Source organism: Letharia lupina (assembly GCF_014066315.1).
Source record: "Letharia lupina isolate WasteWater1 chromosome Unknown contig_7, whole genome shotgun sequence".
In the NCBI taxonomy this organism is placed as follows: domain Eukaryota; kingdom Fungi; phylum Ascomycota; class Lecanoromycetes; order Lecanorales; family Parmeliaceae; genus Letharia; species Letharia lupina.
In genome coordinates this window covers 1,427,558-1,451,878 of record NW_023502976.1, presented here as the reverse complement: position 1 = coordinate 1,451,878, position 24,321 = coordinate 1,427,558, and the positions used below count along the sequence as shown (strand labels likewise).

The following is a 24,321-nucleotide window of genomic DNA, read 5'->3' as shown; positions in this document are numbered from 1 at the left end:
ATAGTCCGGCACCACAAATGCCTCGGCTGCGGGGAAAACTCTTCATCCCCGCAAAGTCGTTCCTTCAAGACTGCGCGTCCGAGGGGTCCTCATGACTTTGCTCCATCGCTTCTAAGGCTTCTCATTCTAGCCAAAGCTGAATTTCTGAGATCCCAGGATAGAGGCTTTGCTTTGTACATAGACAGTCCAGTATGAGTGGCCCCGGCGTAGGTTTCGAATATCCTTCCCAGGAAGTTTCCTGGCTGAAGCGGTACGTTTTTAAGGCTCTGTCGAAGGACAGCGAGAGCAGCTGACAATTAGCAGAGATGTCTTGTTGTTTGCAAATAGCATCGGCTGTACGGCAGATGAGCTTCAGTTCCTCTATGCATGTCTCGACAAGTGCCACCAGAGGTATCTGCTTACAAGACCAGGAACTCCATCCTTCTTTCCAGACTTTTCCAACATACCCTGTAATACTCCGTACGATAACTGTCATGCCCATGACTCTAGGGACCAACTGACAAATTTGCCAGCCTTCAAGCACACCGACCAAGAGGTCATAGATTTTTACGCCCGCTCAGCTGCAACGCCCATAGCCAATGTACCCAAATTTGATAGCCGCCGTGTGGTCGATGGTCAGCGGTCTATGAAGTTCCTTAAGCCCTTACCTCCTACAAGCGTAGGCAAGAAATTTGAGCTGCGGTCCAAGGTTCTTGGCGTATATGACAAAGGCAAGGTGGGGACCGTAATCGAGACGGAGACGGTACTTGCAGAGAAAGGTGGAGATGTATACACCAAAGCTGTAGGCAGTGCGTTCTTCATCGGACAAGGCAATTGGGGTGGGCCTAAAGGTGAGGATGAAAAGTGAAGCGAGTTTCACCAAGTGGTTGACGAAGAGAGAAGGTCCAAGTACAGTAAACTACCCACCACCAGAAGGGAAGAAATCGGACGCAGTGCATATTCTGCAGACAGCCAAGGAATCTGCCCATCTATACAGGTGAGATGCTTGCTCTCATCTTGTTAGAGGACGACTGACATCTTAGACTCAATGGCGATTACAATCCTCTCCACGCGACCCCAGAACCAGGTCAGGAGATGGGATTTGGGGGTGCCATTATGCACGGACTCTTCTCGTGGAATTCTGCTTGTCACGGCTTACTGCAGACGCTTGGTGGTAGTGATCCTGCGAATCTAAGAGAGTTTGAGGCAAGATTTGCAGCACCGGTAAAGCCTGGAGACAAGCTTGTGACAGAAGCTTGGAGGACGGGTGAGGTCAAAGATGGATGGGAAGAAGTAAGATTTATCACACGAGTGGAAGGGGGTAAAATTGTTTTGAGTAACGGCAGGGCGTTAATGCACTGTACGATAACAAAAAGCAAGCTCTAAATTTTTTTATCAGTGGTCAGATGTAATTTCAGGAGTTGAATATGTTTTTCGACAACAGACTGTAGAAGAGCAAACCAAAAAAAAGGATCGATACCAGGGAGACTCGAACTCCCAATCTTTGCCACCGGAAAGCAACGCCTTGCCTACACATCATTTCGGAGTCAGCATCGCTTCACCAAGGCGCAAAAGCTGAATTAATGGCATAGTACTGGGTCTTGCGGCGTACCATTAGGCCATGGTACCAGTTTAAGAAATATCCGAGTTATTTCACACATTCGGGGAATTGAAGTCTAACTATTTACTTATATATTCAACAACAATTAGCCACGAAGAGCTGACTCGTAATCTTAGCGTGACTAAGCTAACAGGCTTGGCACTTGAATCGACGTCAAAGTCCACCCAGCATCGATCTACGACAGCTTCGCTACATATCCCAGTGTTTATTCCAGTAATCTGAATCTGCCGCCATCATGTCCACACTCGAAGATCTCGATGACATGGAGAGAGAGGAGAAGGAGGAAAAGAAGGACGACGGCGACAAAGATGGCAAGAAGCCTGATCAGGACGGTGACGCAGAGATGAAGGACGCGGACAGTGATAAAAAAGGAGAAGAGAAAGAGGAGGACATATTCGACCCTGAGATCCTACATTCAAGCACAAGAGACATCATCACGCGGCGGCGACTTCTTGAGAACGATATGAGGATCATGAAGAGCGAGTTCCAACGCTTGACACATGAGCAAGCAGCGATGAAGGAGAAGATTAAGGACAACCTAGATAAGATTGAGAATAACAGGTGCGTCCAAGAAGCGTACGGGTCATCCTAGAATCTACGGTGCTGATGAACGCTTACAGACAGCTCCCTTACCTCGTCGGCAACGTCGTAGAGCTTCTGGATCTCGATGTCGAGAAGGAGGCCGCGGAAGAAGGTGCCAATATCGACCTAGACGCAACTCGCATTGGCAAGTCCGCAGTCATCAAAACCTCCACCCGCCAAACCATATTCCTCCCTCTCATCGGCCTCGTCGATCATACCGCTCTCAAACCCGGGGACCTCATCGGCGTCAACAAAGATTCATACCTCGTTCTCGACACCCTACCCGCTGAATATGACAGTAGGGTCAAGGCTATGGAGGTCGATGAGAAGCCTACAGAGAAGTATACCGATGTAGGTGGTCTAGATAAGCAGATCGAGGAGCTTGTGGAAGCTATAGTTTGGCCTATGAAGGAAGCGGAGCGGTTTAAGAAGATTGGTATCAAAGCTCCTAAAGGTACATCACCTCCTTCCTATGCTTGTCTCCTGCCAAAGCCTCCATAGCTGACCAATCCTTTCCCAACAGGGGCGCTAATGTACGGCCCCCCGGGGACCGGCAAGACCCTCCTCGCCCGAGCCTGCGCCGCCCAAACAGACGCCACCTTCCTCAAGCTCGCGGGCCCCCAACTCGTCCAAATGTTCATCGGCGACGGCGCCAAGCTCGTCCGTGACTGCTTTGCCCTCGCCAAAGAAAAAGCCCCCTCAATCATCTTCATCGACGAGCTCGATGCCGTGGGCACTAAACGCTTCGATAGCGAAAAGAGCGGGGACAGAGAAGTTCAACGAACTATGCTCGAATTACTCAACCAACTGGACGGCTTCGCATCCGACGACCGCGTCAAGGTCCTGGCCGCCACCAACCGCGTCGATGTGCTTGACCCGGCGCTGCTGCGTTCAGGACGTTTAGATCGCAAGATCGAGTTTCCACTGCCCAACGAGGAAGCCCGGGCACAGATCTTGAAGATCCACAGCCGAAAGATGACGGTAGATGATGCGGTCAACTGGCCCGAGCTGGCGAGAAGTACGGATGAGTTTGGGGGAGCGCAGCTGAAGGCTGTGTGCGTTGAGGCAGGGATGATTGCGTTGAGGAAGGGGATGGTGAAGATTGGGCATGAGCATTACGTGGATGCTATTGCGGAGGTCCAGGCGAAGAAGAAGGTGAGGCTTCCTTGGCTCGCTCGGGCCTCTATCGGGTGAAAACACCATGCTGACATAGCGGTAGGACACGGTCAATTTCTACGCTTGAGAGTGGTGAAGATCGAAGGGATCAGCTTCGCTAGGGTCTGGCGGAGGGAGATAGACCGCTGTCCATACATAGCATGGCGATGGCGCGCAGGGTGTACTCGATATCCTTGAAACCAAGCATCAAACGAGACTGCGAACCCTTCTGTGGGTTTCGACCTATGACTGTCCTGCCCCGTTCGACACGTATTCTCCAAGAGATCGCCTCTACACAGTACAACCAGCACGGAACCCACAAACGCTGTTGCTAGAGGGCCAACCAAAATGGCTCAAAGACAAGGCACAGTCAGTTGGAGCTGGATATCACGGCAGCTTTCACCAAGCATGTAATCAATTTCGTGGATCGCACAAAGATTTTCCTTCAATCTAAATTTCTAAACATCTGCCGTAGGTCTGATACCACATTGCTAACTCCGCTTTCGCCTCCGTCTAACACGAAAGAATTTTCCACCCAACGGCCTAAGTACAAGTTTTTGGTGGCCACATGCAAAGCAGCCAAGAAAAGAAGATGCGAGCCTCGTCCCAAAGCTCGAACGAATGCCATGAAAGGGTATCATGTTGTAAGCCCGAAGCTCACTCCGACTCGGAAGGAGTCTTGTGAATGCAAAAAGCCCATCCTAATGTTTTCCTGAACCGTCATGAAACGGGATTTCCTGAGCGAGAGTAGCCATGCGGAAGATGCGATGATGTACTCTGGAATAGAAGACCCGTGATGTCGAACATTAAAAGTCCACCCAAGAAAAGAACGCCGCGATGCTGAAGGTTCCGATGCTTGAACGCCTGAAGAAGTCTATTGAAGCGCCGGCTAGAATGGTAAAAAAAAGAGTCGTAATCCTGAAGAGGTGTTTTGAGCCATATGAACATGTATGCCGGGTCATTATTTTTCCCTGATTCGAAAAACGCCGGACGCCCCCTTTGGTGACCATGAATATTATGTATTGGTGAAAAAATGCTACCGAAATGTTGGCCGCAATCCGTTGTATTAGGTTGTTAGCTCGTGCTCCTCCAAGCGGATTGACGCTGCGTGGTGCAGTGGTCGATATTGTGAGCTAGAGATCAAGAAAGTGAAGGAAGTACGCGTGGAAAGCTCCAGTACCGTCTGAAGGACTGTGCAAGCGGTGGCAGATATTGGCAAGACGTTACTGGGCTCATTCGTCTCGTCGAGCAACGCATATCGAAGCTAGCCGACGACTGCCTGAGGACCGTAGCTAGGAGCCATGGAGTAGCGTTCGTAATGTGGCCCACAATAGCCACAACCGCAAGTAATGCCATGACCGTGAGGAATGTATTGCTGAGCATATGCTGTGTAGTAGTTTGACTGCAAGGCGTTGGAACCAAGAACTTGCAGTGGCGGAGGAACCTTCATAGCCGGATACGCCTGCTGCGGTGCATGACCATACCCGAAACCACCATGCGTGTACCATTCTGGTGTAGTGGGACCTGTTTCGGGAGGCGAATAGTCTGTTTGAGAACGCAACGGTGGCCATTGATCATAGCGAGGTATATTCCACTGTGAATGCACATGGTTCTTGTACCCGTTGCCAAGTTGGTGATCAAGGTATGATGCTGTCTGGCCATCTGTTGGAGAGGAGCGCTGGTGCAAAGACCTCTGCCTCTGTACATTGTTCCCGTTGAAGGCGGTCGACACACCAATGTGAGTTTGCTCCAGGGATTCCGCCAATGCTACATCGACCTTGTTCGCCTTGAAGGCTTGCCAACGTTGATGCCACAACAGGAAGCCCTCCGGATCGTCGGGATTGATATGCATGTTCCATTTGATGTCCATAAGCCATTCCACCTCAAGAACATTAAGCTCGCAGACTGGTATGCTGCTCACTTCCGACCAGGACCGATTTTGGAAAGTATTGTCATCCAAAAATTTGGAACCAAGCACGAGAGCTGTGGTAAGCATACGGTATACTTGTCCACTGCCGTGATTGTATTTGCCACTATTCGACAGCAGAGTCATCCGCTCAGCAAGGTAGTGAAGTCCAAGTAGGATAGTCGAGCTCGGCAGCCGGGTCGACGAAAGAATCTGTGAGACGTATTTGCGAAAGTCTGAATGCACTGAAGATTCCGAGCGAAGCACACTTCGAGTCATGTCAATGTCTGCAAGGCAGATTCTAGAGGCGTAGATGTCATACATTCCTTGTGCCATCTTGGACACAAAGTCTACCATGTCCTCCATCTCGTAGTCCAAGTGAACCGCGACACCACCCACTGCCTTCTCTTCTTTAGGTTGAGGGACACTTGGAGCACTAGGAGCACGATTGGATCGTCCATGGTGCTGATAATCTTCCAGAGAGCGATCCGGGACTCTGATCGGCGGTAGCAGAGGGACGCTTGATGCAGCGTAAGAATTTGCGGCGCCTTGGAGATTAGCGTAGTTTGAAGGCCCATGACGATTGTTCTCTTGAAGGTAGGCGTGCCGTGAGATTGGCGCGAGGGTGTACTGCGAGTAGCGTGGCAGGACTTCCTGTCCTTCAAGTCCTCCCAACTCGTAGTTGGGAATCTGACCTAGCGTGTGGATTGCAGGAAGCTGCCCGGTAGCATGAGCACTGCTGGGGTATGCATCATAGTGGTCGGGAGGCGTTAGAGGCATCTGTCGTGGGAGTGTGCTCGAGTAAAAGGAAGGCATGATCTAGCAACGGTAGCCAAGAGAGGCCGGAAGGCTGACCCTTAAGACGAAGATATTAGGTACGGAGCGTCGATGACCTAGATACCCCTCGCATTCACCTATGCTAACCTGCCACTGCCACCAGCGCGAAGCACGGCTTGGCGAGGCTTAGGAGAGAGTCCGGTATTCAAACACCTGGATTTGATGTCATGGGGGATTCCAAGTTTGTATTGAAGTTGTACTCCGATGTGTAATCTAATTTGATGGTGGTGGTCGTGGTCGTGAATCGTTGTTTAGAAAGATATGTCGTCACGCTGAAAGTACAAGATCGCTAAAGTTGAAAAGCCTGAAGGAAAGGGAAGATGATGATTGGAGGATTCTCTGCAGTGTGTTGTTAATGCGGAAGCGTGCAGTGTTGCAGATTCTTTGTCGGTTCTTTAGTGATCAGGATTGACTCAAGGAGCCACAAGTCTTAGTGAAAAGCTCGTTCAGCTTGAGATGAGTTGTCGAAGTCCTATCAAGCAGATGTAGAATGGTGCAGAAGGGGGGAAACTTGGTGAAGGTTCTAAGCGTGCAGAGCCATGGATCGTAGCCTGATGGGCGGAAACCGTGTGATAGGAGCAAGCAACGGAGGTTCAGCTGCCAAATGTGCTCTTTGTGGTCTGATGCTGAGACCCAATGTCAACCGGCAATAGACTGATTGGATGTAATTGAAACGCTGGATGCCAATTTCTTCACACTTCCGGAGAACTGTCCCAATTCACGTGTCAAGACTCCAATGATATTGGCAAGTACAGACAGGATATTTTGAATGTCGCAGCGGAAGGGTGTTGTTTCTCTATCTCTGGCAGGATGTGATTCGGCAAGGAGGGAGGACTGGAGTGTTGTTTTGGGGGGGGGGGGAAATTAAGAGTAATCTCTTTAAAGACCGCCTTCCGCTCGGCGGGTGTTGGAATAGAGCGGGAGGCAGGAGAGCGTGTCGTGGTAGAAAGAGAAGGTGGAGTTGGAGGTGGAGGTGGAGGTAGAAGTGGAGGTGTTATGGCACGAGGAGAGGGATGAAGGAAGAAAAGAAAAGAAAAGGATTGGTGTGGTGTGGTGATGACGATGAGCGGTGATGGAGGAGGAGGAGGCAGCGATTTATTTCGCCAAGTCTCAAGGGGCGCCCGCCAAGCCAAAAAAAATTAATTAAAAAAATTAGAAAATAAAGTTCGTCCCGGTAAAACATGCCGCCCGAGGGCCGAACGCTAACTTCGTCCAACTGTCCCCTCGGTCGATTGAATATTAGTTTGCAAACAACCACTGTCATCTCATAGACGCAACATCTGCAAGTCTAGACATGTAAGTACTCTCAATATTACTAATAGCTTCTCTAACATTCTAAATTCTTGTTAGGCCGGCATCTCCCAGGATATCGAATGTATCTACCAACGATGCATCTACCAACGATGCAAGCTTCTATTCTCTCTCACCTCTATATACACCGACTCCGTTAGTCCCTTCTACGTCCCCATCAGCTAGCCCTCGACAAATACCTACCGTTCCTTCTCCATCAGCGACAGTGCAGGAAGTACAATGTTTCTTTAGAGACTGTTTCCTTGCATTTCGTCCGTTATTAGATCAAGAAGAGGCGGAGATGGAAGCAAAGAAATTAATGATTGATGGTGTTGGCCTTTACACATTCTCTGCAGAGGTATTTCGCGATGAGTTCGGTCCTGCAGGACGAGCAATCTATGATATTGTTGATAATGGATACTATAGGTATGTAAGTTATATCTATAAAAACTTTATCTCTTATCAACTGATATAGCATAGGCGAAATCCTTTTGGCCTTTTCTCAGATTTCTCCAAAAGGTCTTTGCTGCCGTGGCTGCAGGAAATGGCATCTATCAATTCTGGAAAGACCCCAAAGAAAAAAAGCTCGCAGTCACATATATCTTTGCGGCCATCACCACCTTCGTTTCCTTCGTATACCAATTCACCTCTACTGGATGGGTTATCGAATCAAAAATTTGGCCAGAAAAATTCAAAGTGCGAAACCCAGCAGAAGCAGCAGCAGCAACTCCCCGGACACCATGGTGAAACAGAAGCATGGCAGCCTCAGAATGGCGTCAGGATTCGGCGTCAATATCGCCAAGACATAGATTGAGTAAATAAAAATAAAATCGAACTCAACACAGAAACATTTGCCGGATTACAAATGCGAGAATAATCAAATAACTTTCTCTTGAAGGGGCCGCTCCTTCAGCTAAGTAACTACTATCTATCAATCAGTCAATCAGTCAATCAATCAATCAATCAATCAATCAATCAATCAATCAATCAATCAATCAATCAATCAATCAGGCAGGCAGGCGTTGGTAAATCAACAATGGATCATGACTGTTCTTGCCAGCTATCTATCTGCTCAAATTGTGCCTATCGGAAAATCATTATTCGTGTTGAGTAAGGTAAGGTAGACCGCCTTGTCTGACTGCTTATAATATTACCGCTACTGTGGGAGTCACAACCAGTGACTTCGACTCCTTGGTCCTTTCTGGGACTTGCATCCGAGAAAAAGATCTCGACTACGAATACGAAAGCTTCACAGATTTGCACGTAATGAGAAGAAATCCTCTGATTAGAGTACATTATGGTAGAATTGGATTCGTGGCTTTTCGGATAGGCTTCAGTCTCGAAGCTCCAGTGACATTGTGACTTCTTGCCAGTACCCTCAACGACTAGACAACTGGTCGGACCAGAGCCTGGCATGCGTGGTCTGTTCATGCGTTTCGTCAGTGAGTAAGAGAATGAAGCTGATTGGCACTGCATGCCTGACTTCGGCTGATACATAGAGTCAGACACGGGGAAGTGACGATTCGAGTATGGCTTTTCCCCGTAGTCCTAGTAGAGCTAAGGCTCCCGTTTCCATACAAGTGTCCTGCAGCTAAAGGAGAACCGCTGCGTTTCCGACATCAGATGAAGTCTTTCTGATAGTACATAGCCAGGTTTCTTCCTAGGCAGAAGTAGACCTACTCAAGTGTTGTAAGTGATTCGTAGTTGCGCTCGAGCTCCATCGTCCTTGTCCGTGCCCCAGCGTTCTTTCCATGCTTTCTCCACTGCCCTCGCCTCAACGAACGCTTGACGGCAACCTTCCGGTAACTCGGCAAGCAAATGCTCCGGCAGACGAGTCAGCTCCGTTTCTTCGTCAGGTCCTGGATATCCCAATACTGATGCAGGGGGAGTTTCGAAGTACGTGTCCGAGATCATGAAGTTCCGTGTGAACACTGGTGCGATATCTGGAAAAATTGTATTGGCCGCTGGTTCGCGGCCATCGGATAAGTGCCCGTTGATCTGATCAGCTGCAGTTTGCGAAGTTCTTGGCGTTGGCGATGTAGGTAAAACCTGCTCCCACCGAGCGTGTGTCGGCTGCATGATCTTGGGATATTGCATGACATTGGTGTGGACGTCGTATACGCCGTTCAAATTATGACGACGCTGGGCCGCGAGAGAAGAATTGAAGCGGCTGGCAAAGTCAGTCAGGGATTTGAACTTGAGAGCTTGTGCCTTTTACCTAGCTTCTCGGGCATGTTCGAACATCCAATTTGCTCCAGTGACGATGATCTTGCGCTTTTTGCCTTCAACGGCTTTGCCGTTGACTATGGGCACGCTTGGTGCTCCTGTGTGGTAAACGGCGCTTGCCCCATGCCACGCAACAAACTTGTTCTTGTCATATTCCTCGCCACCACCCGGTAGATCGTCGTCGGGATTGGCTAGTTCACCCTCGACATCCCCGTTGGCACGTGCTGTAGCCGCCTGATAATCATCTGTGATTTTCTTGCCACCAATGATAATTCTTGCCCCAAACTCTCGAAAGACAGAGCGGGCAGTGACAACGCCAATCGCCCTTCCCTTGTATGAGTGAGGAATAAGGCCTCGCTCGATCAAATCTTTCTTGGCCTCTTCTGCAAGGATGATCTTGTACAGCTGTTTGTGTTTTTGAAAAAACAGGTAGCTGTCTCGAAATCCGATGCATCTTGCGGGCTCAGTAGATAGCATGTAAAGCCGGTCGCCCTTTCCTTCGATTGAAAATGTTCTGACGCGATATTCTCTGCCCCCCTTGAGGTGTCCGTTCACATCGACCTTCTCCTCGCCCTCAGAGTCCGGGGGCAGCTGTACTTCATCGTCCTTGACTGGGGCCATATTGCCTTCCTTGTCCAAAGGTACTTGCGTGACATGTGACGGGCCTCCTCTTGGCTTACCCCATCTACCGCCTCCAAAGCCACGTCCACGCCAACCTCCTCTCTTCCTCGGCGTTCCTGCTTCCGATCCGGTATCTCGTGACTCCAACTCATCCGCTGCACCTCGACGACTAGATCCTCGTCTGGCAGGTCTTCCGCGCTTTCGAGGTTTGAGTATTCGTCCAGGATTGGGCGTGGAGAGGCGAGAGCCCGCATCTGATTCGGCGGCTGGTGTAGCTTGGCCGTCTTCTTCCTCCACTTCTATTTCATTCTCCTCTTCATTCTCACTTCCATTTTCCTGAATACTTGCTGCGGCTGAAACTGGTCCATCTACCATTTCTTCGTCAGAGATATCAGGCGCTTGGGGTGTTGTTATTCCTGCCAACAATTTGTCAGCGATGTGTGAGTGGACCTCGTATATTACTTCGTATTCTTGAGCCACAGTATTTGTAGGAAAAAAAACTTCATCCTTACTTTTCGCTGCTCTTGCAGCTTGTGCCCGAGATGTGCGGACCATGACTGTCACTTTCCAAGCTTTCTTATCGCTCTCACACAAGTACGTCAAACGCTATGTGTAGCTGATGCTGGTTATGTTGTCTTGGCGAATTGTGTTTCCTTGCTGACTAATAGATTAGGTGGATTTAACCGGGGATCCTCCAGACACGCTAACGTACTGTCTCCTCCGTGAGGAGCTGGGAGTCTGATAAATTGGATTTCCTGAAGCTCTTGTGAAATGGCTCATGCGAATATTCAGCTCAGCTCCTGCGAATTTTACTCCGGTCCGAAGTACCTTACATACTGCCATGCCAAACGCCCCGCCCGTTGGTGTTGGACTCAGTGCCCCGCGTAGGCCCCAGAGAGCCTTTTGCGCCTCTTGCCGTGCTCATGAAAAAGCATGGGGAAATTGATGGCGAAATGATACTTTACTTTTACGTTAGGCTAATAAGTTGTTGGAACAGATGTTGTAAGGTAATTGTAACATATGGCACATGGAGATTTCAGGCGAGTTGTATGATAGTAATCTTATGTTTGTACCTATGTATCTACCTCTGAATTCTGCTCAAGATGGGCAAGGAAAGCTTTTTAGCATCTCTGTAAGGAGGAGTACTCTACGACATGGTGCCAATTGTAGACGTACAATAACTTCGTCCTGCACTCCTGCCAGGCTTTGCTGGAATCCAATTTATTGGGCGGAGTATTCTAGCCAAGTTGGAACTTCTTAAGTTCTTCCCATCGAATCGGGCGCTTGGAGGCGAGAGTTCGGAGAGATCCGAGCGAGAGAGAGAGAAAGAGAGATAGTCCAGTCCCGCCCGTCCTCATCCAAAACAACCCCTCCCGCCATACGGAACTTACTCGCACTCTTTCTGCAACGGCAATCCAAGCTCGCTGGCAGCGACCAAACTGGAGCAGATGGCTCATCAGCTGAACACTGATTACTTGAGGCGAAAACTGCTGAATCCACAGAGGCGAGTCTCCTTCCCTGCTTCATCACCCTCGCTTTTCCCCCCATTTTCCTTTCGCCTTTGCCCCCGCAGATCCAGCATTTCTGCAGCTTTCATTCTCGTCAATCTCCAGCATTTGGCCCTGAGAATTGGCTTACTCTCTGCCATCGCTGTCGCAATTCATATTACTGTATCAACCGATGGTCTTGCCTTCTAAGTCCCACATGTCATACCTTATCACTCTCCATGACTTCGGGGGTTTATTAGCATCAGAGCTCCAGGAGCTAGTGCAGATCATCTGGCTCCCGAGCTTCCCTGCCAGGCCAGTGAGCCGGACGAAAATTGTTCCCAACACCACATATCATACATAATCCCTCGCCCCAGCCTTTTCTCGCCCGTCAACACGTCTCTCATCTTCGACCACGACTTTGCTTACTCTACTTTCCTGCATCTTCAACACAATCACCCCCAATGCACATTTCATATCTGCGAGCCTTTGCCACATCAATCTTCGCTCGCCCTCCTAAAGCCTTGTGCTTTCATGATTCATTTTCGTGGAATAGTAAACATCAGGACAGCTACTAACACTCACGTTGGATAGTCACTCGGACGATGAGACTCATAGTATAGGATCAGCACCGCCATCCGGCGTCGCCACACCTCACCCCGACCCAACTGACAAACGATTGCCCGGAATATTGCACAGCTATTTTGGACAGGTTCGTGAAAGGTCTTTCACAAGTCCCAGCAATCCATAATATCCCTTACTTGTCTACTTCGCGCATAAAATGGAAGTTTTCTCGTCCAAGCTCGGTCGAGGGCTTGCGGGTGGCGCTTTGCCCACAGCTCCTAGCTCACCTGGCGAGCAACATGGGACAGATCCGCAACAGCCCTTGCTCTTACCATCCCAGAAACAAAAGCAGGATCGAAGACGTAATTCCATGACCGCCCCTGCGTACCCAACGCCGCCAACTTCATCCTCTTCTTCATCTTCAACACGCAAAGTGAGCGAGGCTGGCAGTGATGGCAGCTCCCAAACACGTGATGCTGACATGTTCAATTCCTGTCATCCTCTTCTGCAACGGAAAGGATCTGGGAGCAATATTTTGCCAGTACGCACCCGCCGACAGACTGCCGGCTTGAACCCCCTCTCCAGCATTACGACGAGCTCTTCTGTTAATGCTGCACACATTTCGAACCCCACATCCTCTCGTTCATCATCGATACCAAGCACCCCAACCTCGGATACACCTGGCAAATCTGCACTTTCTTCTTTGACTTCACACCTGGAACTCACAAGGCTAACTGATCACGCGGCTTCGCCGCGTAAAAAGAATACCCCTCCACTGAGCCCACGAGCGCTGTCGAACGATGACTCAGAGTCAGTCAGACAAACCCCACCTACCACGGATCAGGGCAATGAAAAGTCCATCGTGAATGGAGCTACCGCAGCGCCGACACCTCGGTCATCGCCCCCTGTCGGTCCTCCGAAAGGAAAATTATCAGTAACAATAGCAGGCGCTCGGGGTTTAAGCCCCAGTTTCAATCCATATGCTGTTTGCGCCTTCGAAGAGATCGAGTCGATTGCCACCGGCTATAGGCATGGAGACGCGGAAACAAAACCCGGGGCAAGAAGCAGAGACCAGTCTGCTGGTGGTGTTCCAATTAAAGCACCCAATGGCGAAATGGGCAGGTCCATGGCGATCCCGATGAAGAGTCGGCAAAGTAGCACGACAAGTCTCAAAGACCAAAAGGAGTTCAAGAATGGTAGAATCACTGATCCCATATGGAATCATGAGGCGCTTTTGTAAGAATCTCTCATAGCCTCCATCCTTTGCTTCTTGCTGATGGATTTGGACAGTGATGTCCTTGGGAAACATTCCGAGGTGAGCATCAACGTTTACGACAGTGGGAATCACGAAGCGTTTCTGGGCCTCGTGAAGGTCAATCCGGACGTATTCCATGGGAATAAAAGAGTAGAGGGTTGGTACAGACTGGAAGCTCGGGACCCCGAAGAAGATCATGTCTCTGGCGAGGTCCACCTCGACTTTTCTTTTCAGAAAACGGATAAGACAAAGTTCGGACCCGAGGATTTCCAGATATTGAAACTGATAGGCAAAGGTTTGTTGGACGTATTACTCAGAAATATGCTGCTAATTTAGAATTGGCAGGTACCTTTGGCCAAGTTTTTCAGGTGGTGAAGAAGGATACTGGGCGTATCTATGCTATGAAGGTCCTTTCAAAGAAGGTTATCGTGCAGAAGAAAGAGGTGGCTCACACACTTGGGGAGCGCAACATCCTAGTCCGCACAGCAACAGCTAATTCCCAATTCATTGTCGGACTCAAATTCTCCTTCCAGACTCCTACCGACCTTTACCTTGTTACGGGTTTCATGTCCGGCGGTGAATTGTTCTATCATCTCCAAAAGGAGGGCAGATTTGACGAAGGCCGCGCAAAGTTCTACATTGCCGAGCTCATCCTGGCTCTTCAGCATCTACACCAATACGACATTGTATACCGCGATTTGAAACCGGAAAATATATTGCTTGATGCGAATGGACACATCTCACTTTGCGATTTCGGTCTGTCAAAGGCCAACCTTACCAAGGACCAGACCACCAATACCTTCTGTGGAACTACAGAATACCTGGCTCCAGAGGTATTGCTCGACGAAGCAGGATACACCACAATGGTGGATTTCTGGTCCCTTGGTGTGTTGGTATTCGAGATGGTCTGTGGATGGAGTCCATTCTATGCCGACGATACGCAGCAAATGTATAAGAACATTGCGTTTGGCAAGGTCCGCTTTCCCAAGGATGCTCTGAGCACAGAGGGAAGGAATTTTGTCAAGGGCCTGCTCAATCGAAACCCGAAACACCGACTAGGCGCAAAGAGAGACGCGGACGAGCTCAAGGAGCATATCTTCTTTGCAGATACTGACTGGAACGCAATGATGAACAAAATGGTCGTGCCGCCCTTCAAGCCCAAGCTTAAAAACATACGCGATGTGTCCAACTTCGACCCGGAATTTACCAATGCCCTACAGAACTCTTCTTCACTGAACGAGCGTGCAGCAGCGCTAGCTGCTGGTGCCATGCCGGCCTCGACTCCGCTCTCACCAGGCATGCAGGCGAACTTCAAGGGCTTCACTTTTGTCGATGAGAGTACCATGGACGAACAATTCAAAGGTCAAGATCTGGAGACGATGGATGAGGATATGGAGGATGATGATGGCTGGACACAGCTGCCCAGCACGAAAACTGATCGAGGGGACCGCATGAGTGGGATCATCAAGACCACGTCTAACGATGATGGAGTTTTCAACAATGGCCATTTCGACATGTAATGACTTGGACGACAATGAGCTCAAACGATGGACGGGTTGATGGGACCTGTCCTTGGCTCAAGGGCCCGTGCTTTTTACATGCCGATGCCTTCTTGCTGCGTGCCTCCTATTGCCTTACGACTGGGGGCAGGAGGATTGTCTGCTATTTGAGCGAGCGCTTTTGCGGGGGTTTTCTTTTGCATGGCAGGCGTCAGAAGCAAGCATGAACGATGGGCACGAGATCGAGGAAGAGATCGCAGTGGAAAAAGCCAATGCATGCTGCGATCGCTGTACATATTGTGATTCTTGCTCTACCTCTGAAAAGACAAACTGAACTCTGCAAACCATATTCTGGCTTCGCCGTAAATCAATGTGCAAATCAGAGCCGGGAATCCTCCAGGATGCTCGAGTGTTCTTTCAGGGGCTAGGATGACGACCCATGGTGTCGGGAAGGAAGAAAGGCGAGATCCGTAGTCGATCTCGAGGCTTCCGACTGGATGGGGTCATGGGAGAGCGCAACGTCACCCGATCCGTAGCCGTCGCCCCCGTCAGCGTCGTCGGCTTCGAGCCCAAGAGCCAACGGGGAGAGGAAAGGGGCGGGCAGCTGGGTCGACTGAGGGGATCGGTCGGGTCGGGTCGCGGGTTCCCGTACGCGAGAGGGTCGCAGGACGAGGCGGAGGAGTCACAGGCTGGAGTCCCCGGGCCCCGATCAGGTATGGTTAAGGATTGAAGGGGTCGAGACTCTCGGCTCGAGTTCAGTATATCAAAGGGGTATAGATTTTATTCCAAGCTGGCTCAATCTCGCAAGATTACTAACGAAGTAGGACATGATCCAAATGGCCCCTCTCCTTGACGACTCGTTCCCTAAAAGAAATCCAGCAAATCAACCCTCCGATACCTCGGCCTCTCAGTATGTCTTGATGATTTCGAAGTCAGCATGTCTCTTCTGGAATCAAGATATGAGTTGTGAGAAAGGTCCTGGGAGTGCGTTGTTCTCACAGAGGTTTTGGAGCTCAAAAATTTGCAGGAATCGGGCAGAAATGGCACGGAAATGATAACTTACTGCCACCACTTGTAACCCCCCGGGTTACTCGCATTCCACAACCCTCTGCACGAATCCTTGAACGCCATCTCATCCCTGCCACTAACCACATCCGGAAAATCAATCCACGCCTGATCACTCCCGGGTACATCGGGCTCGAGACTGTAATCGATCTTGGAGCCAATCTCGCCGATGAAGCCATTGAGATCGAAAATCTCATGCACGAAGTCTACGCAGGTTTCGGAGTCAGCATGGTTCTTCTCACGTGACAAACCGAGAAAAGAGGCACGTTTGAGGAGTAGAAAATGTCTTTCGCTGCCGAAACATAGCCTTTCACCTAAGTAAGAAGATAATTCTGAAGAAAATTGTAGCTTTCTGCTCTCGAGACAAGGATTGTGACCCTAATTTAAAACCGAACAGAAAGGATTTACTCCGAAAGGTACGTACCTTCTTCTTGCACGACGACTTTGAACTGCACGGTGTTCCATGCCTCCTCGAGTCTTTGCTGGGCGGCGCGGCGGGAGGTGAGAAGGCTGTCGGGCGCCATGGTGTGGGCGTTGTTAATGCTGTTCCAGTCACTCGGCAGTTCGATTTGGGCTCTGGGTTTGCAGAGAGCCTGGAGCAGTCCGAGGTGATCTGAGGGAGCTCTTATTGTACGGAGCCGCGGGAAGCCTTTTGCCCTAATGGAATCTGCTAGGTTTACGTTCGCAGAACCGGGAACGATGATTTCCCAGTGGAGGAACTCGAGCAGGTGAGATGCGATGATGGGCAGGATGGCTATTTCTCCTTCAGCAACTTCGGGTGAAGTGTCTTGTACCAAAGTGAACCGTCTGAGGTTCTTCAGGTGGAGGAGCAGATTCGAAATGGCCGATATGTACATGACGTCTAGGTTGATTAATGAGAGATTGCGAAGAGAAAAGGCGTTTGTAATACGCGAAAACTCTGAGAGGCCCCAGAAAGTGACTCCTTCGAGATCCTGGAGACGCAGAGAATGAAGCGCTGGCAGATACTGCAGGGTATAGTCGTCAAAATCGTCCATATCGAAACTCGAGATGCACAGGTGTTTCAGGGCTGGTAATCGATGCAGAATTCCTGGTCCTTGAACTCTGCGTGGATCTCCATGGTTCTTGATACTCACAAAGATGTCCTTTTCTAAGATTCCAAGGCCAGGGGAGTGAAGGAACAACGTTGTTAGCGAAGTCCAAGCATGATGGAAAGAGACGAATGATTCCTTCTGCTCTGGATCCATTAGACCAGGAGCCAATTGCTTCTGACTCCGCTGGGTTATGGCGGCGTTTTCTCCAATCAACCACATCTGCTCTTTCAATTTCTTTCGAGTTGACAAGGCATGGGTTAATCGATCGAATTCATGACCATAGACGGGATAAAAACCGACTAGCCTCTCAAGGTTGGGACAGGCCATGACTAATGATGCCACTATATTGATCATGCCTTTCCTCAAGGGGTCACCCTCGGCTTGAAGGCAAGGGACCTTGAGCTCGAGGACGTGCTGCGCAAGGAAGCTTCGTTCCCGCAGTGTCCGCCTTAACAGTTTTAACCGTACTCCAGTCTTCATTTTGTATTTCTTCATCTGTTCCTTCGAGTCGGGTCCCACAAGATGTATCCGATCATACCTACGAACGTGTTAGCCGCATGCTCCTCCACTTTGCAATGGCGGGCAGCATTTGCTCACATCCGCTTGACAACAGCTTTGTCCCATGCTCTGCTGGTCAAAGCAAGAGAGCAGAGGTCTCGAAGATGACATGTTTGGCAGCTTTGCGACGCTGGATCTTCGTGGAGTACTCTCAGCTGTTGTAATATGCAGTCGTAAATCTCTAACGGCAGACCTTGGAAGACTGGTCGGCGAAGTGTTTTAGGACGTAATTGTAATTGGCTTGAGTGGGGCGATCGTCTAGAGACGAGTGACACTGGAGTGCTTGGGGCGGTAGAGTATGTATAGGTGGTAGCGGAAGATCCAGCGCTTTTCATACTTGTGAATGAGGAGATTGACGTTCTCGGAGATTGGAAGAGGTTCATGTCTGCACCGTTGGCATCTGATGAGAAGGAGGTCCTTGGCGGCGGGATTGGTAGGCTTTGAGCTCTCAATGCTCCGAGGGGCCGGCGGGACCTGAGTTGTACAAATGTCAGCTTGTGAGAGAGGGTCAATTGAGGCTCCGGATTGCCAACCTAGACGCCAAAGCATCGTCAGGCGCAAGACGATCTTTGTGTTCTAAGTAGATATCCATTGCCATTGAGCGACTCGACATACATCGAGGAGGTTCTTGAGAAGGGTAGAAAAGATAGGAGCTACAGCAGGATATAGGAGGGATGTTGGGATGCTATATTTTTACATAGCAATACTAGATGCAAGACCAGGAAGAGTAACGACAGGTATGAATGATAAGGGATGAAGAATACTTTAAGTTAAGAGGACTTTGGAAATTGAGGATGAAGATGAGGGATATTTGACGCCACAGTTGAACCAGTTGGACCGTTCACCAGCCACAATAACTTTACTGTATTCCAATTTCCATGGAATTCCCATGGGAGATCTACAGTGGGAGAGTGGGAGAGTGGTACGTGTACCCTGCACCATCCTACAGTACTTTAACATCTTGCCGCAACGGTCGCAGACTACTGAGACTAGGTAGATGAACCCCCAAGCTTAGCTTCCCGGCACGTCGGTGAACACAGAATATGTACCATCTGTTTCTACACATACCTACTATGGCAATTGTTGATTCCACTGTCGTTATGAGATGCTTTAGTTGCCTGCACCTGTTGTTGCTGTTGCTCCTCCTCCTCCTCCTCCTCCTCCTCCTCCTCCTTAATGTTGTGGATGTACCCTCTCTTGAGTGTGTCTGTGGACCTGATAGCGGTGATGACTCCGTACGGATACTTCTTGCGATTTTCCACAATATTGTTTCATCTTTACTGACGTGAGCTCTTCTTCTAGCCCTTCTCTTCCTCCACATTGCGATCCTGCTCCTCATTGACCCCGTTGAGATGTAGATGATTCAAACCATAGCCCTTGCCCTGAGACTTGCCGCTGGGCGTTATCCTGCTGAGTTGCCCATGGTCTCGACAAGTGCTACTTCGCAGACGGTTTCAACGTAGGCTTCGAACCGTCGTAGGTGTAGCTGTCGTTTACCTTGACCCGATAATTTATACGACCCAGGGTTTTGCATCAACTGGGAAGTGTGAGCAGAGCCACATGCAGTCGTGTTCTGTGCATGGCGAGAGGGCTGTTATTAGCCAAACCACCACCAAGCTCAATACTTTCCAGATTAGCAAAATATTCCTATGGCTTACTACCCTTGGCAATCTGCTTGTTCTTGGATTTGGTCTTCTGTCTGAGAGGAACTACTGCAGGGCTGCTCTTCGCGCCAGCTCCAAGCTTCTCGGTCTTCAGAGTCCCTCCCACCGTTGAAAAGCGGCTTGTGGTCATCTAGGCCTTGCCCTATGACTCTTCCATCATGCACCATGATGCAAACTCGACAGTGAGACCTGCTCAAGGCAGAGAAACAGGTATCAGTCAGTGCGAGGAGACATCCTTCCCTTTCAGTATGTGTAGTTGAACGTGACGGACAAATTTGATGTAGTGTACGGTTGAGAACTTGGTCAGTAGTGAGTCAAACGGCGACTGAGATAACTGTTTTTGTTATTTCCCTGATGTCCTTTTTATACGAGTAATTGAAGGAATCCAGGTGTGACACTATCGCGAGAATTTAAACCCTGAGTTGCCAAGAGCCCGCCGCGACCTTTCCGGGTCTTCAATAGCTCTCCTTGTCGTCAAAGACCAAGGCATTCTCTACCTCCTCTCTTCTCAAGCTGGCCTTCTCTTTTAATGCGGGGTGCTCAATTATATCAGCTGCAATATCTTGTTGACTTTTCATCTACTATCAGAGTTCCCCCATCTCCTTCACAATTATGCCTACCGCAACCGAAGGCTCTCAATCCCTCCAAACTCCTGCTCTTCCCAGCGAGATCCTCATGGTCGCGGAGACACAATGGCTTTTCACCGAAGCGGAACTCCTACAAACGCCTTCAATCCTCGACGGACTGGCCCCAGAAAAAGAACGCGAGAACCGAAGCAAGGGCGTGAACTTCATCCTCCAAGTCGGCATAATGCTCAAGCTACCTCAAATCACTCTCGCCACAGCCTCCGTCTTTCTCCACCGTTTCTACATGCGGCATTCAATGCAGATTTATCACTACTACTCCATGGCCGCAACGTGTCTCTTCCTGGCCTACAAGGTCGAAGAGTGTGTCCGAAAGATGAAAGAACTGGTAGTAGCGTGTGTAAGAGTAGCGCAGAAGGATCCTCACAAGAATGTGGACGAACAAGACAAAGAGTATTGGCGGTGGAGGGACAACATATTACAATATGAGGATCTGTTGCTGGAGGCCATCTGCTTTGATTTAAGCCTGGAGCCGCCATACAAGACGCTTTTCGATCTTCTCATGCAATTCGAGCAAGGAGATAACAAGAAGTTGAGGAACGCCGCCTGGGCTTTTGTGAATGACAGTTGCCTGACCACACTGTGTCTGCTCTTCCCAAGCAGAACGATCGCCGCCAGCGCCCTTTACGCGGCTGCGAAACACTGTGATGTCGCTTTCCCGGATGATGCGAGGGGAAGACCTTGGTGGGAAGTCATTGATGTTGACGTAGGTAGCATCCGCAGAGCGTGCAATTACATGGCTAGTATTTACGAAAGCGGTCCAGCGAAAGCAGGCAAAGAGAGTGGGATGTATGAGCGGACTCCGGGAAATGGGGACGAGCGAGAAGACAAGACAAGATCCGCAGGGGTCAAGATCGAGGATGGTCGAAGCTCTGGGGGTAGTAACGACGGCCTCGCTTCACCTATGGTCGTTTCTCCTAAGGGCAGTCAAGCGGGAGCCAAAAGAGGACGCCAAGAAGAAGGAGAGGCGGAAACAGAGCAAGCACCATCCGTAAACGGTGCCGGTCATGAAGCGAACGGGCACGCCATAAACCAAGACGGTTCCAGAAAGAGGCAGAAAGTCAAGGAGGAACCCTCTCGGAACGGCTTTGCTCCACAACCGGAGCAAGGACCTATTCCACATCGTCCCACTACTGCTCCAAATTCCGAGCAGCCAACCGACGCCGCCCAACCGGATGGTGCAGCTGTTGCACTGGCGCGGGATACGAAGGTTGAAGTCGGCTTGGAGAGCCCCCAGCTGGAGGAAGATGGCAGTGAGGAAGGCGAAGTGGAAGCATAATCTACACCATCGTAGGGGGAATGACGAGCAGAAGTGGGGCACAGCGCAACGGGCTCGATGCGGTACTCGAGATACCCAATGTATGGGCAATTTGGGATACCCTTGAAACCCTAGAGTACTTGATAATTCAGCCAATAGTGCAGACTGTTTCAACAGCAGTGGAGCCCTTGCGAATCTTCCCCGTGCATCGTGGTGCGTACTCCCAACAACAAGGTCTGCTAGTATGGAATATGGCAGTCGTCATGTGCAGACTGCCTACCTTGCCGCTGTCATCCCTTACAAACAATGGTTCAGGCACACGAATATTCAGGCACAGGTTTGCACAGTAGCTTTTTACTTTCATTTCTCCTCTAGCCTATTTTATAGTACTGGAGTACACGCACCACCATGGTGGTGCTGGGTAGCGAGCTTCCCCAGACCTTGACCACCCCTGAGCATTAAATTATTCCACAGGTCATCGAGTCATTCGCAAGCATGTAGAGCTGGCAGCATGAAATGTAATGACATTCGCCCTTGCCCAACACCCTCATCGAGTGAACCGCCCTGTGGTGTCGTTCTGAAAATCCAGATGTGATAGCATTAGTGACCATGCAAGCCACCTCGAGGACTTTGTTTAAATATGTGTGGGCAAAGGAATTGGATCTCTCAATGTTGAGCAATCCTTTGACTGCACCCCTTTCGGATATCACTCTGAGGAAAGATCCCTGATAAAATGAATGAACAACGCAAGCTGATCCGATAGAATGGTGTGTAAAGAGAGAGAGTTGTGTTTTGTCACGCCGCCGGCCAAGGTGCTCAAGCCTTGCGCGACTAAGCAGCAGGCAATGCAGTGATATCACCCTTGCCCTCACCGAGCCATTCGGAGTCGATCAGCTGCTCACGCATGGGATACATGAGCTTGTAGGCGGTACGAATAGTTCCGTCGCTGACACCTGCTACTCCGGATATCTCCTTGGGAGACTTTGGCTGACCCATAAGATGCGAGGCGGTGTAGATGCACGCTGCTGCAATGGACAGCGGAGAGCGACCGGCGAGCGAGCCGACTTTATCAGCCCTCTCGGCAATATTTTGAGAGATAGTAGTGATCCGGAAGTTGAGGCCGAGCTGGTTGCAGAAGCGGTTGCAGAGCGCTTTAGGATCAACCGATTGTTTAGCAACGTAATCGTCCTCGGTGTTGACGAGTTCTTATACATCCATGTTAGCAAGACATAATGAATTAGCTTACCTACCGAAAAAGACTTACCGCCAGCCTGCTCGGCCATGATCTTTTTCTTTCGGTTCTCGGAATCGAAGAACTTCTCAAGAGCCTTAAAGATCCTTCCAATTTCCGCCTTGGAGACTTTGGTCAACGCAAATATTTCTCGAAAGGTTCGAGGCACACCCAGCTGGCGGCAGGCAATGAAGATGCAGCCAGCAATAATTGTATCCTGGGATTTGCCTTTGAAAGCTTTGGCATCGTCAACCTTCTTGAACAGATGCTTCGCATAATTTGCGACATTCGAAGGAATATTGATGGAGTCACAGAAGGCTCCAAGCTCCTTGTAAGCGGCCAAGAGAGTCTTGGTAGACTTGTCGTGAGTAGCCTTGTTCTGAGCTCGATGTAAATCACGGCTTCGACCATTAGCACCATCGTTGAAGGCGATAGAGGTCTGCAGCTGAGAACCGTTCAAGAGCGGGTTTGCGCCGTCTCCAACACGAGAAGGATCATCGTTTCCTTGATCGTCATTCGAGAAGGTTCGCCACTCCGAGCGAGTATCGACAATTCTGTCACCAAGGACTAAACCACACGAGCCGCAGACCATATCACCACAAGAGAACTCTTCTTTTAGGTTCGGAGGGAACTCTTTGCACTCGGGACAGATCATCGTATTGTTGAGATTCTCCTTCCATGTCTCTTGAGACCCGTTGGCCATTTTGGATGCGAGCACCTTGGAAGTGAGCGCCGGCTTGTTGAACCGCTGCTTCGTCCTCTTCTTGATCCCTTTGGATGTTGCAGCGAGGTTGTGTCTAGGAGCGCAACAACGGATGAAGAGTGGAGAATACAGTTTGGCGACTTTGAAATAGGGCGGCGAGAATGAGTGTTGTGAGAATAAGTGTTGATGGCTAAGGGAGCAACTGTTCCACTGGCTGCTTTCCGACTGCCAACCAAGGCGTCCGTGAGGTTCAGAGGTTCGGAATCTCACAGATAGTCAAGAAAGCGAAGACATACAACGGTACGACCACAAAGCTGACCGGCAACCCTGAATGATCGTGTTGTTGAAGGTCGACCAGACGATGGCAGTGATGTGAAGGATGGAAGAAGGTTGAAGGAGGAAGCGGTGTTCAAGTAGCGAGAATGATGACTCAACCCTTGTCGTTCAGCCTCACTTTTTAGCGTCCACTTGAAAGGGCCGCGCTAAACTGCAAAGCTAGAAGGAATGAGCGCTTTCCAACCAGAGCTCAAAACATTTGACTATTCGAGATCCGCCAGACCTACATATCAAAGATGTTGCAGTCTCTCAAGGCTTCGGTGAGTTCAATTGGTTCACAGTATATTTCCACTACCTCTGCTGATTCATTGAAGCGCCTTCCACTGGCCCGTGCTGCCCGGCGTCAAGCTGTCCTCCAGCGCCGAACATTCCTTGCTCCTACAGCAGCGCTACGAGGTTCGTATACCGTCATACTTTCCGACGGATGTCTGGCTTACTCTGTCTTGTGAAGCCGACCTCGTTCAAGATCTCTACCTCAGAGAATTGAAGGGCTACAAGCCGCCTCCAGTGAAATCGTCAGACTCGGAAGGACATGTACAAAAGTTCTCGCCACCGAAAGCTCCTCAATCGCCTGAAGAAAGCGACATTGCGAATGATCTGAAGGCGTATGAGAACCAGCAGGTCGAAGTCGAGGGACAAGCAGCCGGAGGAGAAGCTTCTGCTACAGAGGAGGATTGGTTCGAGGAGGAAGAGGAGGAAGAAGCGCCTGCCGCTCATTAAGTGTATACTATTCAAGGCTCGGGCGTGCATGATTTGAAAGGCTTTCT

General features: G+C 49.9%; 11 protein-coding genes across 11 annotated transcripts; 6 read left to right on the top strand and 5 right to left on the bottom strand.

Annotated features, from left to right (window-relative positions):
- Positions 1–191: 191 nt before the first annotated feature.
- HO133_009705 (uncharacterized protein) lies at positions 192–1,725 on the top strand (the record flags this gene model as incomplete). Its single annotated transcript, XM_037300566.1, has 5 exons — positions 192–250; positions 490–830; positions 883–976; positions 1,023–1,272; positions 1,717–1,725. The coding sequence occupies 5 exons, from the start codon at positions 192–194 to the stop codon at positions 1,723–1,725; spliced, it is 753 nt and encodes a 250-aa protein (XP_037154414.1).
- A 110-nt stretch (positions 1,726–1,835) lies between these two features.
- HO133_009704 (uncharacterized protein) lies at positions 1,836–3,425 on the top strand (the record flags this gene model as incomplete). Its single annotated transcript, XM_037300565.1, has 4 exons — positions 1,836–2,161; positions 2,221–2,636; positions 2,706–3,337; positions 3,402–3,425. 4 exons carry the CDS (start codon positions 1,836–1,838, stop codon positions 3,423–3,425), a joined length of 1,398 nt encoding a protein of 465 aa, XP_037154413.1.
- Positions 3,426–4,601: 1,176 nt separating this feature from the next.
- On the bottom strand, positions 4,602–6,023 carry HO133_009703 (uncharacterized protein; the record flags this gene model as incomplete). Its single annotated transcript, XM_037300564.1, has 2 exons — positions 4,602–5,511; positions 5,566–6,023. 2 exons carry the CDS (start codon positions 6,021–6,023, stop codon positions 4,602–4,604), a joined length of 1,368 nt encoding a protein of 455 aa, XP_037154412.1.
- Positions 6,024–6,619: 596 nt separating this feature from the next.
- Positions 6,620–8,184, top strand: HO133_009702 (uncharacterized protein; the record flags this gene model as incomplete). Its single annotated transcript, XM_037300563.1, has 4 exons — positions 6,620–6,671; positions 7,352–7,376; positions 7,431–7,796; positions 7,851–8,184. 4 exons carry the CDS (start codon positions 6,620–6,622, stop codon positions 8,182–8,184), a joined length of 777 nt encoding a protein of 258 aa, XP_037154411.1.
- Positions 8,185–9,050: 866 nt separating this feature from the next.
- Positions 9,051–10,772, bottom strand: HO133_009701 (uncharacterized protein; the record flags this gene model as incomplete). Its single annotated transcript, XM_037300562.1, has 3 exons — positions 9,051–9,540; positions 9,589–10,633; positions 10,730–10,772. The coding sequence occupies 3 exons, from the start codon at positions 10,770–10,772 to the stop codon at positions 9,051–9,053; spliced, it is 1,578 nt and encodes a 525-aa protein (XP_037154410.1).
- An 893-nt stretch (positions 10,773–11,665) lies between these two features.
- HO133_009700 (uncharacterized protein) lies at positions 11,666–15,043 on the top strand (the record flags this gene model as incomplete). The annotated part of the gene is made up of 5 exons (XM_037300561.1): positions 11,666–11,721; positions 12,299–12,416; positions 13,032–13,504; positions 13,559–13,818; positions 13,869–15,043. 5 exons carry the CDS (start codon positions 11,666–11,668, stop codon positions 15,041–15,043), a joined length of 2,082 nt encoding a protein of 693 aa, XP_037154409.1.
- An 843-nt stretch (positions 15,044–15,886) lies between these two features.
- On the bottom strand, positions 15,887–18,331 carry HO133_009699 (uncharacterized protein; the record flags this gene model as incomplete). Its single annotated transcript, XM_037300560.1, has 5 exons — positions 15,887–15,938; positions 16,086–16,293; positions 16,512–17,698; positions 17,758–18,192; positions 18,252–18,331. The coding sequence occupies 5 exons, from the start codon at positions 18,329–18,331 to the stop codon at positions 15,887–15,889; spliced, it is 1,962 nt and encodes a 653-aa protein (XP_037154408.1).
- A 685-nt stretch (positions 18,332–19,016) lies between these two features.
- Positions 19,017–19,512, bottom strand: HO133_009698 (uncharacterized protein; the record flags this gene model as incomplete). Its single annotated transcript, XM_037300559.1, has 2 exons — positions 19,017–19,144; positions 19,377–19,512. The coding sequence occupies 2 exons, from the start codon at positions 19,510–19,512 to the stop codon at positions 19,017–19,019; spliced, it is 264 nt and encodes an 87-aa protein (XP_037154407.1).
- A 482-nt stretch (positions 19,513–19,994) lies between these two features.
- On the top strand, positions 19,995–21,305 carry HO133_009697 (uncharacterized protein; the record flags this gene model as incomplete). The annotated part of the gene is made up of 1 exon (XM_037300558.1): positions 19,995–21,305. One exon carries the CDS (start codon positions 19,995–19,997, stop codon positions 21,303–21,305), a length of 1,311 nt encoding a protein of 436 aa, XP_037154406.1.
- Positions 21,306–22,115: 810 nt separating this feature from the next.
- On the bottom strand, positions 22,116–23,218 carry HO133_009696 (uncharacterized protein; the record flags this gene model as incomplete). Its single annotated transcript, XM_037300557.1, has 2 exons — positions 22,116–22,489; positions 22,549–23,218. The coding sequence occupies 2 exons, from the start codon at positions 23,216–23,218 to the stop codon at positions 22,116–22,118; spliced, it is 1,044 nt and encodes a 347-aa protein (XP_037154405.1).
- Positions 23,219–23,790: 572 nt separating this feature from the next.
- HO133_009695 (uncharacterized protein) lies at positions 23,791–24,274 on the top strand (the record flags this gene model as incomplete). Its single annotated transcript, XM_037300556.1, has 3 exons — positions 23,791–23,814; positions 23,869–23,950; positions 24,006–24,274. The coding sequence occupies 3 exons, from the start codon at positions 23,791–23,793 to the stop codon at positions 24,272–24,274; spliced, it is 375 nt and encodes a 124-aa protein (XP_037154404.1).
- Between the last annotated feature and the right edge of the window lie 47 nt (positions 24,275–24,321).